Below are 15023 nucleotides of genomic sequence, written 5' to 3'. Positions count from 1 at the left end.
GTTACGCAATTCAAAATCTTGCTAAAGAGAGTATTAAAAGACCTTGCAAAAAAATTTCCCTGGTAGAGTCTGTTAAAGACAATCTACAAGGACCCTTTAGATGAAATTCCTAGTTAGTCTTAATAACAAGAATAATCCACAGGTGAATTATGAGTCATGTCATCTTACTCCCTAAGATTGTAAGAAGATGCTTCAGATGGGGGAGGTTTCATTCATGGTTAATCATGAATGAAAACGAAACTAAGAATACATGTTGTAGAAAAAGAAGAAGAAAAGCTGTAAGACTGCTTAAAAAATTCCTGTCTTACACATAAAATAGTGAATGTCCTCAATTGGTTGTATTTTTCAAAATTTGGTTATTGTAATGAATTCCCTTTTTTTTTTTTCTTAAAGCCCAGCTGATTGTACTTTGGGCTACTAATGGGTTAACTGCTATCAAGGGAAATTAGCCCTGACCAAACATTCCTGCTGGCTCTCAAATACAGTGGGCTTTGGGCAGTATAAAAACTGAGAGAAATCAGTGTGTAGGAGAGATAGTTCTCTCTGTAGCAGAAGCAACAGTTGTGAAAAATACTTCGGCAGTTATGGACTCATCTGACATTCAAAGGAAGAAAGTAGCTGTCATTGGTGGTGGCTTGGTAAGAATCTTTTTGAATGTATTATTACTGTTGGTGGCATTATATTAATTATTATTCTTAATTATTGTTCATCACTTGTACAGATTGTTAATTTTCTTGTGAAATTGTTTCTGATATTTAAATGCACCTATTTTTAAATATGTATTAGCTTTAATTGGTTCTTTTCCAGGAAAGGTATTTTATATCCATTAAATATAGCAGTATCTGTTTTTCCTCATTATTTTGGTTTAGCGTTTCTTGAAAGCCAAAAATAAAGCAACTTGAACTTGATTTTATCCCCAAATTGACTATACTTTTAAGAACAGATATTAGGCTTAATATTCATTTTAATAAAAACATTTGCCTCACTTTAAGAACTCAGTGAATGCTGTCTAATGAGAATAAAAGGGTCAAGGAATATGAAGAGTCAAGATTATATCGTTGAATGTTGCTAGTTATATGAGTAATTGGGAGTAATATTTATTTGATCACCTGACTTATTTAGCTGTTCCAACAGAGCGCTTAAGGCAGTAGAGTGAGGCGTTCACCTCTCACTGGCCAGGTAAGACAAAGGTGGTGGGACTCGCCCCACACCTGGCAAGATGTAAGGAGGGGCCGCTCCCCTGCTTCCATAGTTACGGTGCCGAAGCTAGTTCTGTTCAATGTGAGTCTGCCTCAAGTAAACTGCATTCTCCCCCTTTCGGCATAATTCCTGTTTTAGACTGAAAGTATCCCGATTAGTTAAAGTTCAGTTGTTTTACTTTCACCTTTGGTCAAATCACGTGCAAGCTTTTAAGGCACAGGTATTCATTCATTCAGTTACTCAACAAAAATTTATTGAGGGGCTAACACTGTTCTAGGCTGCACATAGATTGGTATATTTTATGCCACACATGTATTTATGTAGTATATGCTAACTTTGTCTTTTGTTCTGCCTTCCTCATTGTCTTTCCCCCAAAGTGCTAAGACAGTTCCTTTAACATTTCTGCTTCTAAGTTTCAAAGTGCTAAGGAATGCCATCACATGCTACATTGGTCACTGAATAAGATATATGTTGTCATTGCTGCATACTGGGCTTGCATCGAATTCTTTCCTATCAAAATGTTGCACAAAATGAAAATTCCTGTATTTCATAAAATTTTATTGAGTACTTGCTAGGCGCCAATATTGTTTTAGGTAGTCGGGATACAAGGGTGAACATTCCAGGGAAGAGAAAGACAATGAAGAAGAAAACAAATAAGATAATGTCAGTTAGGGATAAGGACTATGAAAGACATTCCAGTAGAGTAATGCTGGAGAGTGTCTTGGGGGATACCTGTTTAGTGTGTGGGCAAGGAAAGCCTCTCTGAGGAGGGGATATATGACCAGACGCCTGAATGATGACATGGGACCATCTCATCTCAGGAAAGGGCATTTCAGGCAGAGGGAACAGCAAGAAGAGAAACCCTGGGGCAATAATGAGCTGCACATGTTCAAGGAGCAAAAAGAAAGGCAGGAATGAAGCGAGGCCAAAGAAGAGTAGCTGATGAGGCTGGAGAGGCTGGCATAGCCAGATCTTGTAGGATCTTAGAGAGCCAGGCAAGAACATTGAATTTTATTTGAAGTACAATGAAAAGCTATTGCAGGATTTTAGGCAGCAAAGTAAGCTGTAATTTTAAGTGGTCCCTCGGACTATTACATGGAGAATGACTAGGAAAATTGTAAGAAGACTAGCTAGACGAGTTAGCAGGCTGTTAGTCCAAGACTTGGACTAGGGTGGCAGCAGTGATGTCTCTTATGTCTCTGAGAATTCCAAGAGGGAGATGACAAATATGTGATTGGATGTATCATTTTTGGAAGGCATAAAGATGTGGGTGTTATCCATGGATTTCTCCCTAAATAACACTTAAACTCTTCATCATGTAATTGCTTCATACATGTACTGGAAAATAGAACACATCAATTACTACACATGTATCAGAAAGCACCTAAAATTCCTCTGCAAAAGAATTCTAACCATCCTAGTGCTCAGTCCCATGCCTAGGCATCATATTTGATTTCTTTTTTAAATTTTATTCCATTTTATTTTTTTTCCTCTTTCCCTCCATCAGTAAGCTGTATATCCAAAATTTTATGGCCATTGCTATCATCCTAGTCCAAGTGATCATCGCTCATCTGTACTCCTACAACAGCCTCCTGAATAGTTTCCCAGCTTCAACTCCTATCCACTTGCAATCTGTTTTCCACACAGCAGCTGGAATAGTCCTTTTAAAACATGAATCTGATCATTATCATTCCCTGCTTAACACCTTTCCTTTCAATGATGTCCTGTTACAAGTAATATAAAATCCAAACTCTTTACCAAAATCCCCGTATTGAACTAAGCCTATCCTCCTTTCTGGCCTTACCCCTTCCCCATTTTATGTTTTTTATATTCCCTATCAGTATGTCAAATTATACACTTTGTAGGGGGGTTTTTTGTTTGTTTGTTTGCTTTGTTTTTTAGCTGTTTATCTGCTCCAACCCAAATATAAATTCTTATTTACTGATGTATTCCAGTGGCTGGAATTATGCTTGACATTATAATGTATTTGACAGATGAATGAATGAGAGGAATGAGAAAACTTAAGGATATGAAAGTGAAGGAAATTTCATAACTCATGCAAGTTTGAATATTCAGGAAATTATTTTTTAAAAAGTTTTGATTCAAGAGAGCAATTCAGGAAGGTTAGATTCATTATGTAGAGGATGCATTTTTTTCTTCTTCCTTGTGTCTTTTTTGACATTTCCCATCTCCTCCTCCCCACCGGCTGTACCCTGTACTTTGTATTGTCTAACACGTTAAAGCTCTCCCCTGGCCTCTAGGGGACAAATTAAGAGTTGAGAACCTTTCCTAGAAGTCCAAAGACTTCCGTCAATTTTAATCAGTAGTAGCTTACCATGACTAGCACCCTTGCCTAGTGAGAAGTCACCCTAAGAATTTGTCCTTGCTCTGCTCTAGTGATCACTTGATCCTGGGCTAAATCAGACTGATTTCCTTTCTTTGAAGACATGTCAAGTCAAAGAGGTCAGCAGGAATTAACAGATCAGTAAAGGGAGCTCTTACTAAGAAACTAAAGTTGCATGAAACTAAACCATGATCATAAACTGGGGAGAGTTTAAATATTGAAGAAAAGAGTAGGAAAAGATGTTAAAAATGGTATGTCAAGAACATTGATCTGAGTATTCAGAAAACCCACTGTATTGACTTAGACATTTTCCCCCTTGTGTAAATCACAGCTCTCCCACCCCTTCCTCTGCCAATTCCAGAAAATAATTCCAGGATCAACCTGTAAAGATCTTTTCCCTTTTCAAATGCCCACAGGGCTTTGCTTTATCACGTGCCGCATTCTGCTAAAGTTTTGTTGTGCATAGTTTACTCCTCATAGAAATATTTTCACTTCACAGATCTGAAGATTGTCTGATCTTGGGGTCTTGCTTCTGTCCCTTTTATAAAGGTTATCCTGGTGGCTTATACTGTCAAACACACTAAAATATTTTCTGTGCATGAGTTTGATTTCAGAACAAAGTGAAGAATCACTCTTTGAGAAGTTACGAGAAATTTGACAATGTTTTTCATCAGAGGGGTGTCATAAGAAATGTAGTCCTTTCAAGGACTAACTTGCAAAAGGGTTTGGAAAACAATCTCTACTTTTCAGGCTGGAAGGAGTTCTATAGGTATAGGTTGCCAATTCTAACCAGACGGCTCAGTAAAAACCTGCCCTACAAAAAAACTGAGACACAAACGACCTTACTTCATGTTAGAGTGATATGTTTCTTTTTCTTCACAAAGCAAGAGATATAAACAACAAAAAAAAGGTCATCTAACCTATACAGTGTCCTTAAACAAAGTCCGAATTCAGGGCCCTCGGGATTCAGAAATACTGCTTCTGATGGCTATTTGCAGTGTTTATGGGTACGATGCAAATGACTGATGCCACGAAGCACCATTTCAGTAACAGCTACAGCTACGGGAGCCATCGTTGTATGGCTGAGGCCAAGAGCCTTGGCTAAAAGGACTGTTTAGCATTCCAGGCTTAGCTGTCTTCTGCTGTTGCAGTGTGTCCACTGTTTTAGCACATATTCTGCAAATGTATTTTAGGGTACTATTGAAGTATTTCTTCTTTCCCTCCTACTGAAAAGCAACCCCACCACAGAGTGTGTTGGGGTCATCCATTCTCCCTGTTTGACCCAGCAAAATTCTCCGTAGTTATGATTTATTGTTGACAATTGTGTCCTGCCCCCTGGGTATTCATGTCAAGTTAGTCGCCTCTGTTGATGAAATTGCCTTTGAAGCAACCTGACCCTGACTCCATGAGAGTTTGCGTCCCACAGATATAGATACTAGATTCTGTCATGGATTCGTAGGCTCAAAATGGTCTGGGTGCCAAATTGGGCCCAAATGGTTGTTCCTGCCCTGTCTCCTACGGGTCATTCCACCTCATCACTTACCCTTCACTCCGTGTGGTGGCTAGAAACACCACGATTCAGTAAGGAAACTGGGCACAGAGGAGTCTGCAACCAGCTGGAATCTCAGGAAACCTTCCTCTATTGGTCTGTTTCTTCCTCTTGGGCTACAACTAGGGCTAAGTCTTTTAACTCTAAAATTCTACTCTTTCTTTTTCGCACGAAACTCACAGATCTTTAGCTTTGTTCTCAACCTACTCCTTTCTAAAAGCAGAAGTCAGATGCCACCCAGAATTTTCATTTTCCCCAAAGTAAACATCCTGAGCACATGGAAACCATCAAATGTCTTATACTTTTGGGTTCAGGTCTATATATAACTTAGTTCAAGTGTGTCCTTTTTTAATTTTTGCAAATCTCAATGAGATATATAACATGAAAAAGACTTAATCACTATGAAATTATTATTCTCATGTTATCAATATTAAAGTACACAAAACTCTATAGACTCTACTCTTGTTTTCTACTCCATAGGCTCTGAGCCTTCTGAAATATGCAAAACCCTCATTATTGCCCCGTATCTAGAGGCCTTCTAAAAACAGAGGTGGAATGAATTGCTTTGTGGCTGTAGAAGTCATTCTGAATTTGCTCCCTGTCGAGGGACGTGTTCCATTCCTCTTCCTCAATGCTTCAGTTCCTCTCATCGAACGAGTTGTCTTTCAGCTGCCTTGTGGAGGAGCCAGGGGAAAACTTCCCTTTTGCCCTCTGAAGGTTTGCTGAGAAATCAACTCACAAAGGGCAAACTAATGGGATAAAAGGCATACAAATTCTATTAACCTGTACACGGGGAGCATCGCAGAATGATTACCCAACCCCTAATGAGGTACAGAAGCTTATAAACTAACTTGAGGTTACAAAAAGAATGGGGGCTTGAATCATGACAAAACAGGCTATGGGAGGGAAAGAAGAGGAGGTCTGGCTAGCAAAGGTGGTTTTGTTATGTAAATGAACTCCCACAGGTAGCCGCCCTCAGAGAGAATAGATGGTAAATGTTTCTTTCAGACCTTTAAAGGTGTCAGACTCTCAGTTCGTCTTTCCTAGGTCAGGGCTGGGGAAGACTGGGCTACATCAGTGCAGGTTCTCCCCATGTGCAAATTTCCCCCACAAAAGACAGCTTTGCAGGGCTACTTCTGTATTTTGGGGTAAAATATTTTGATTTTTCTTCACTTGCTATGTATCTGTATTTCCCTAACAGCCCTGACCAATAATTTTGACGTAATTTTTTGCCACCCTGATGAGCTCTTAAAGTGCCTCATAAATCCCACTGTCACCTCCATGCAGAGAACTCATACAACTTTGTTCACTGTCTGCAAACAGTGTGTTTTTCCTTCGGTCCATCCTCCCACAAAATACTCTCAGATTATTTGTCCATCTGTTCACATTCGTCCATTCGTCCATTCATCCATCTATTCCTCTATCTGTCCACTCAGAGAAAAAAGGGCAGTCTCATACACTGTTGATAGTAACCTAAATTGGTGGGTTTTTTCCCTCTGGAAGACAATTTGAAAATATATACGTCTGTAGTCTTAAAAATATGGAGAAAGGAGCAGCAGCTACCTCTCCCTTAAAGTCAACATCAGCATAGCATTATATTCAGAGAAATAATTGTCCTTTCACCAAAGAGAAGTAAAAAGCAGTTAAACACTAAATCTGGAGTATATTCAAAACTCACAGCAAAATCTTCTAAAAATGATCTTGCCCCGTGCACTTTGAATCTCTTTCATGCTTTGCGGCTATTCTAAAAATAAAGGAAGACTGAGCAGACATCCCCCCCCACACACTCTATGCTGTTAAAATTCTTTCCCCAACTCTCTTCAGACTTTCTTCTCTCTCCTTTCTGTCTGCTTTCTCATTCCCCTGTTATCTTTACTCCATCCTTCCCTGGGAATAAGGCCCAAGCGCCAGTGGGGCATGTTCAGGAACTATGCAGTTAATTTGGTGTGCCTGTTACAGATAGTGCATGAGAATAGCAAAAAAATGAGTGGCAGAGAGAGATTGGGATCACATGTAAGAATCTATTATGTTGTATTGAAAATTTGGAGCTCTATCCTGAAGACGTGAAGAGCCAATAAATGACATTAAGATGAAAATAAATCATTCAATTTCTGATTTAGAAGATAACTAGCTCTAGTGCAGAGTATGGCTTGAATAAAGACTGGGGAAAGAGGGTTATTAGAAACTTTTGCAGAAGTCCAGGTGAAAGGTAATGAGGGCCCTATGTAGGGACGGTAGGGGCGTGGGTAGAAGGAGATCTATTGATTCAAGAGGAAAAATTCATAGAACTGGTTGCCTATTCATAGGTAGAGAGAGATGTTAAATATTAACTAAGCTATCCTGGTTGGGAGAATTAGTGAGTGGAGTTGCTATTCTCCAGATATGGAATACAGAATGCAGGAGAAGGAAAAGATTGAGGGACGGGAATAAATTGAATTTTAGGTGTGTTGAGATGAAGATGCCCATAAGGCACAGTTAGACAGGTTCAGTAATCAGAGATGAAGTTCAAGAGAAGGATTTAGGCTAGAGAAAAAATCATAAGTTTTCCTAAGAGCCCCTATGGAATGTAGGACATTGACCTTATCATCATCACAGGAGGGAAAAGCAAGAACACTGCTTGGCTGTAGAGACCAATTCCAGATGACACAGATAAGAGAGTTCAGGGTAAAAATTAAATAATAGAGCAATATTTGGCATAACATATGCAATTCTAACAAACATAATAGCTACTGACAAAGTGTGAAGACATGTTTACGTGCTTATTACATTGTAAGTAGAATTAATGATCTGATTCTTCTTATAACATTGGTACGTCCAAAGACAAATTCCTGAGAGACTAAACTATAGTTCCACGACTAAGTACAGATTTCAAGAAATATAAACAACCTTTCAAAAAGCCTACTAGACAACAAACTCAGCAATATCTATGATTCCGAGGAAGAGTTTTATATGCTTCATTAAATAAAAAATAGTTGACACAAGTTTAACGTTACATTATCAGCTTGATTTCAAACATACTACATAAAGAGGCATAAAATGAGTGAAACTTTTGTAATCCTGATCCCCCTTCCTAATGGGGTCAGCATTTATGGTTTTCTCACAGTCATTGGACACTTGCACAATCACTGCTGGAGGGGTCACCTGGGAGCCAACAGAAACCCACAACAGCTGAACACATGAGAAGCATATCTCAACATTTATATAAAAGACATTTTCAAATAATGTTTTTTAAATGGTAAGTCAACCAGAATGTGGTCAAACCATGTGACCTGTAAAGAGGGAAGTATGAAGAGACAGAAATAGGAAGTGGAGAACTGGGAGAATGATAAATTGGGTAATAAGTCCATAATTATGTAATCAAGGAATCTTCTCAGAGCTCTTCTAAAAACAAATAGCCTAGATAATTTGTTAATAAAACTTTTAATTTGCAAGTTGTTTTGTGACCAAAGCAGCTTACTATTGTGGACTTCTGGTGTATCAAAACACCAGAAGTCCATGAAACTTTTCATAAATGTCTGTGTCCTTAATGGGAACGGTCCCATCTCTTTCAAGGCTTAATCCCAAGAACTGGCATCATGAAGTCTGTTCTTTATTTCTCCCAGGTGTCTAACCCTGCTTAATTTCTGTTCTTCTCTTCCCGGTTCCTCTCTGTCTGTGCTCAGGAACCCAGCTGTGCCTTATCAGAGAGTTTGTGGTGGGCTTAGATGAATGGCTCACATACCATATTTTCCGTTCTACTCATATCTTTATGTCTTAGTCTTTTGTGGCAGCGTAACAACTAAAGATGGCAATGGCAGTTATCCCCACTTAAACACTTTTACAGAAAGTGAGAGGGGAAATTAAAGTTAGAGTCTAAAATCTATGTTATTAGCCACTTACTAACCCTTTCAGCTGAACTTACATAACCAATATTTTTTTTCTTTTAGATTTATTTAAGCCTCAGTTACACAGAATTGGAATTATCATAATCTTTGTTTCATAACACACTATTGTGACTGGTCTTGAGGAAGACACTTTTATTTACACTTTTGCTTTGTTGTGTTAGTAACAATAGTGAGCAACTTTGGGAGGCCAAGGCAGGAGGATCACTTGAGGTCGGGAGATTGTGACCAACCTGGGCAATATAGCAAGACCCCATCTCTGCAAAAAATAGAAAAATTAGCCTGAGTACGTAGTGGCAGGTGCCTATAATTCCACCTACTTGAAAGGCTAAGGTGGGAGAATCGCTTGAGCCCAGGAGTTTGAGGTTGCAGTGAGCTATGATGATGCCACTGCACTCTGGCCCAGGGAATAGAGTGAGAGCCTGTCTCAAAAAAATAAAAATTAAAAAAATTAAAAAAATAATAATAACAGTGAGCAACCGTGAACCAACCACTTGAGAGTTAATACATTGCCAGTGATTTCCATCAACCTGTGTGGTTCTCCCCCACCCACTGGAAGCATTTCCTAAATCTTGTTTATCATTCCCTTGCCTTTTTATATGTAGTTTTATCATATATATTATTTATATATCTATTATGTATGCACATAAATCATGAATATGTATTTCAAAAATTGTGTACATATATCCGTGGTTTTGTTTTGGTTGTTTTTATAAGAGTATCATGCAATATGAAATCATCTGGGGTTTAGTTTTTTCCTTTATAGTATTGCTAATATATTCATATTATTGTATTTCATTATGTGAATATACCATAATTTATTTGTCTATTCCTCTGTGATGGCTATGTAGGCTGTGCCTAGTGTTTTTGTTTGTCTATTTTAGTTATGAAAAGTGCTTCTCTGAACATTCTGGCACATGCCACCAGGTATACATACAGTGAAAGTTTATTTTAGGTCTATACCATGAAGAGGCATTGCTGGTTTGTCAGATATGTGAATGTTTGACTTAACAAGATAATTACAAGCCATGCATGAGATCCCATTAGCCCTCATCCTCTCTAACACTTCCTATGTTACTGAACTGAGGATTAGATTTAATCCTGTTATTTCCACACCGTCTGAGTTTCCTTCTGGGACCTCCTCTATCCTGTCTGGCTTGGTCATTATGGTCCATCAATTAAGTGAATATTGTCAACTCTTTCATTGCTTTGTCCTTCCACCCACCCACATGCCTGTGTTTGCTTCTGTTGGGTGGCTGTGGTTACCAGCAGTCTGATGAACGTAATCCAATCTGGACTAGAGATGATTCTCAGACAGGCTTTGGTCCCTTGGACCATTGGTTTCTTTTTCCAGTTTGTCATACTTCTAAGGTATACCTGTTTAGAATTCTGACCCAAAGCCTGGGGGTTTATCAGAACCTGTCCTCCTGAGCAGGGGGTAAGGGCAGGTCTCCAAAATTCCAAAGTTTGTCCTTGTAGAGCCATGAGTCTATCAGAAGTTCTGAAGTCCTCAGCCTCTCCTGCCTTCAGTAGATGCCCCTAGGAGTGACTCTAAATGCCACATTCATCTCTGTGTTTTCTTTTCCTCTGAGCAGAGGTGTTAGTTCAAATGACCTGTGACATCATTATCCCAAGTGGGTGCTCGTGGAGCATAAATTAGCAAGAGGCCAGGTTAATACTAGTGGAAGAGACAGAAAACTTGACATTAGCCAAGCATAATAATTCTGATAACTAGGAGCAAAATGGCGGAAATGAGATGGGTAGGTGGAAAAACATTATACGGCAGAATTGGCAGAACTGTGACTAGATACGAGTGGAGTATGAGGGCGAGAGAGGGGCCAGGGTGACTACCAGGTTCCTAGTTTGAGCAGCTGATGGATGACACTTCATGCACTGCCACAGGCCATACGTGGAGAGAACTGATGAGATGGCGGCAAGGATCTCGAGTTTCAATTCAATCTGTTGATTTTGAGGTGCTTTGAGACACACAAGAAGCTACATCGATTAAATATTTGCATTCCTGAGCTCAAAACAGAGATCTGGATAGGAGATATAAATTTTTGCATTGTCATGGATGTAGAAGACAGACTAGGATGACAGACTAGACTAGTTTGAAAAACTCCAACATTTGGTTGTCTATCTTTGCAAAAGTGAAAGGGAGAAAGAAGGAATGACCAATGACCAGTGAAGAAAACCAGAAAATGAGAGAAGGTTAGTGTTTCAAGAAGGTCTAGTTAACAGTATTGACTGCTGTTGAAAATTCAAGTGTGATAATTGAATATAGACGACCTTACCAAATTCAAGTTGCTAGTGATAAGGCAGTAAGTAAACTCCTGTAGCCTATATAGAGCTACCAAAAGCTTTGAGACAGAAGACATAAAAAAAATTCTTCATGATCGCAAAATAGGGGAAAATTTCTTAAACATTTGTAATTGTATTAAAAGTAGAATATCAATTGTAATTGCATTTACAATAAAATAAAAGATTGATAAATATGGCTATACTAAAATAAAGAGCTCCTCATCCTCAAAATATAGTATTTAAAAAGCAAGGGATAGAATCAAAGGAGATATTTGTAGCATTTAAAAATGACAAGGACTCTGTACTTAGAATCTATGAGTAACTCAAAAAGTCAATAGGAAAAAGGCAGACCATCCAATAGAAAACAAATCTTACTATTTTTGCAGCTGGTACTTTCCGGTAGTAACTGAGAAAATCAACATGATAAACATGGCTAGTAAATAATAGCTGCACATGGTGTTTCATTTCATCACTAAAAATTCCCTATACTTGTGGAGTCAGATAAAGACATGACAAAAAAATTGTTTTGATTCCTAGGTTGGATCACTAAATGCATGCTTCCTTGCAAAGAGGAATTTCGAAGTTGATGTATATGAAGCCAGGGAAGGTAAGCCAAGAGTGAAAATTGTGAAATATGGTTCTGATTCTTTGACATTTTCCTCTTTAGATTTTCTGAATTTAAACAAATTTTTTAATAAGAGAATTTGTTTATAACCTGAACTTTTGTACCCCCATAATGAGCTGAAAAAAAAATAAAATAAAAAAATAAAAATAATTGTTAAATTGTTTTAAAAATCTCAACTATCTAAATTTAATTTATTACTAATACAAATTTGCTATTAGTGTTTTCTTTAGAGGAGTTAAGAAGGTCTTTCAATTTGGTTCTGAATGCAGGTGCAATAATATACTCACCTTATACTAGGATTTAAGGTGTGTGTAACACGGAGTCTGCTCCCATGTCCTAGATATTCGAGTGGCTAAATTTACACGTGGAAGAAGCATTAACTTGGCCCTTTCGCACAGAGGACGGCAAGCCTTGAAAGCTGTTGGCCTGGAAGATCAGGTATCTTATTAATGCATTTTCCTTCCAGAAGATAATGCCTGATGGTTTTCAACAAGTGCGTGCACTTGATTTCATCTTGGTTCAAAGTGCCTTTTAATGCCAAGAACCTCTGCATGTAAACTCATTCTGCAAAGGTTTTCAAAATTGTAAATTTGGCAAGAGGGAGAACATTTGACACTTGAGACACCTGATAGGGGGACACTGCACTGTAACCCACCTGATAATTGCTTCTGACGCTGGGCTCTCAACAGGGTGGCAGATCGCCACCTATAGTAGATTTTCTTCATGTTGACTTAACATTGTAGAACTTCTCACTGTGTATCATGAAGCTTGGAAATGTAAACTGAAGTGATATATGTATTCTTCTTGATACTACTTTCAGGGTCAATGTGTCCTTGAGCTGATAATATAAGTAAATATAAGTGCCATTTGCATTCCCACAATTTTCTTCCAAACAGCAGCAGCCATGTGTGGGAAAACAATTTGCACTGGTTTTAGGAGATCTGAGTTTCACTCTTTGTGATGTCCCTTTTGTCATCATGAGAAAAATCACCTAATCTCTCCAATAATGGATCACTTTCCTCAATCTGTGATACTTGATTTAGATCCTTTAACTTTCAGTCAATGCTAAGATCTAAGGTAAAAAAAAAAAAAAAGTTTCAGGCCGGGCGCGGTGGCTCACGCCTGTAATCCTAGCACTCTGGGAGGCCGAGGTGGGCGGATCGTTTGAGCTCAGGAGTTCGAGACCAGCCTGAGCAAGAGCGAGACCCCATCTCTACTAAAAATAGAAAGAAATTATATGGACAGCTAAAAATATATATAGAAAAAAATTAGCCGGGCATGGTGGTGCATGCCTGTAGTCCCAGCTACTCGGGAGGCTGAGACAGGAGGATCCCTTGAGCTCAGGAGTTTGAGGTTGCTGTGAGCTAGGCTGACGCCATGGCACTCACTCTAGCCTGGGCAACAGAGAGAGACTCTGTCTCAAAAAAAAAAAAAAAAAAAGTTTCAGAAACATCATTTTCATTGAATAAGTTTCTACCAAGCTGGGCTTCTGTGGGTTTTTTTATTATTATTATTTTTAAATTTTGGGGGGAAAATCACATTTTAAAATCAATATCTATCTTATCTGCACAATGTCATGGTATAGTCATTGAAATCAATATTTCTGGTTTCATTTCAGATTGTGTCCCAGGGTATTCCCATGAAAGCCAGAATGATTCACTCTCTTTCAGGAAAAATGTCTTCCATTCCCTATGGGACAAGGTCTCAGGTAGGCTTAGCCCAGAGATCATTGGTCATGCAGGGGTATCTATCAAGAGCTCAAGTCAATAAAGTCTCAAAAGACCAAGGAGTAAGATATAGTTAAATTTCAGAAAAGTGAAATGAGGAGAGTGACTTGGATCTGAGACCAAAATTGGGTTCTTCACCCCCATCACTCTGTGCGTGTGTGTGTGTGTGTGTGTGTGTGTAAGAAAGGAGGGGGGTAGGTAAAGCATTGTTGGGAGTTCCCATCTGGGGACCTATGATAAATTTCAAGAGGGAGGAAATGGTCCCTCCCCCATCATTCTTGGTATTTCTCAACTCTTAAGAACTGAGTTAATGCTAAATTTACAGTGGCCCCTCAAACTTAAGTTTTTCCATCATTACTTTTATATCTCAGTTGAACATGGAGCCTCCTTGCCCTTTAAGAATTACATAAAATTGCTTAGAACTGCTCAATTCCACAGCCTGTGGAGGCACAAAGCTGTCCCCATATCCCCAGGATCTCAGCAAATCCCCGAGTAGCCCACCTTCGCTTGGCCTCCTCTTCCTCTCAGTACTCCACTCCCTCTCACCTGGTATTGGCTGTGGACTACAACAGTCCAGATATGAAATTCATCCTCTTCACCAATTTCTAGAAACAACACTCGCTCAAAAGACACAGGAGTCTGCTGAAGACCTACAGGTCATGGAGAGACCACATTGCACATGGGCTTGCAAATAATTCAGAAATCCCTGACCTGCAAAATTTGACCTCCAAAATCCTTCCTGACCACCTTTTCTGGTCTCTCTCCTTCAGATATTTGTTCTGGATTTGGTGTCCAGACTCTTCCTATCTTGCTGGATCCTCCTGTCTCCCTCCTAAATTGCCCTGGGAACTGTTAAAATATTCTCTACTGTACAGAACATATCAGAGTTTCCCAGTTCTTAATCCTAACCTTCTATGCTCAAAATAAAGGGCACATCCTTACTAGGAAATATTCTCATTTGAAGGTATTGGAGACAGAGAAAGTAAACCTTTGTCCTAAAGTATTTGAAATAGCACTTACAACTGTCATCTTATAAACCTCCACAGGAGATTTTCTAACCTCTTTCAGGTTTTGCTATTATTATCTTTTTGGTTGTAGGAGCCACTTTTAGCTCTTGTTTATTCTTCTTATTTATTCTTCATATGATCAACCTTTTATAATAAATTATTAGGGAAGTTTTACTTGTGGGAATGACTCAAACTTTTGGTTATGATAAGACACTGTCCAAAGGTATGGCATAGACCAGACAGGGACATCCTTGTGTTCCCATAGGACTGACTGACGTGTCGGTGAGTTCATGGATGATGTAAGCATGAACCAAGCCTGATAACTGATATGGAAAGAATATTTTCCCCACGTAAATGAGTCTTCATAATTTGAATGTTTCCTAACACGC

At 38.8% G+C, this 15023-nt stretch overlaps 1 protein-coding gene across 1 annotated transcript in view; it reads left to right on the top strand.

Moving 5' to 3' along the window:
- Positions 1-422: 422 nt before the first annotated feature.
- KMO (kynurenine 3-monooxygenase) overlaps positions 423-15023 on the top strand; it is a 40102-nt gene continuing 25501 nt past the window's right edge. The window contains exons 1-4 of the mRNA XM_069484550.1: positions 423-638; positions 11813-11882; positions 12241-12338; positions 13519-13608. Coding sequence (XP_069340651.1) covers positions 585-638; positions 11813-11882; positions 12241-12338; positions 13519-13608 — 312 coding nt within the window. The 5' untranslated portion in view covers positions 423-584. The remainder of the gene's footprint in view (positions 639-11812; positions 11883-12240; positions 12339-13518; positions 13609-15023) is intronic.

Source organism: Eulemur rufifrons, chromosome 11 (genome assembly GCF_041146395.1).
Source record: "Eulemur rufifrons isolate Redbay chromosome 11, OSU_ERuf_1, whole genome shotgun sequence".
NCBI classification, from domain to species: domain Eukaryota; kingdom Metazoa; phylum Chordata; class Mammalia; order Primates; family Lemuridae; genus Eulemur; species Eulemur rufifrons.
Note: the sequence above shows the minus strand (reverse complement) of the source record. Positions and strands in the feature narration are given on the sequence as shown.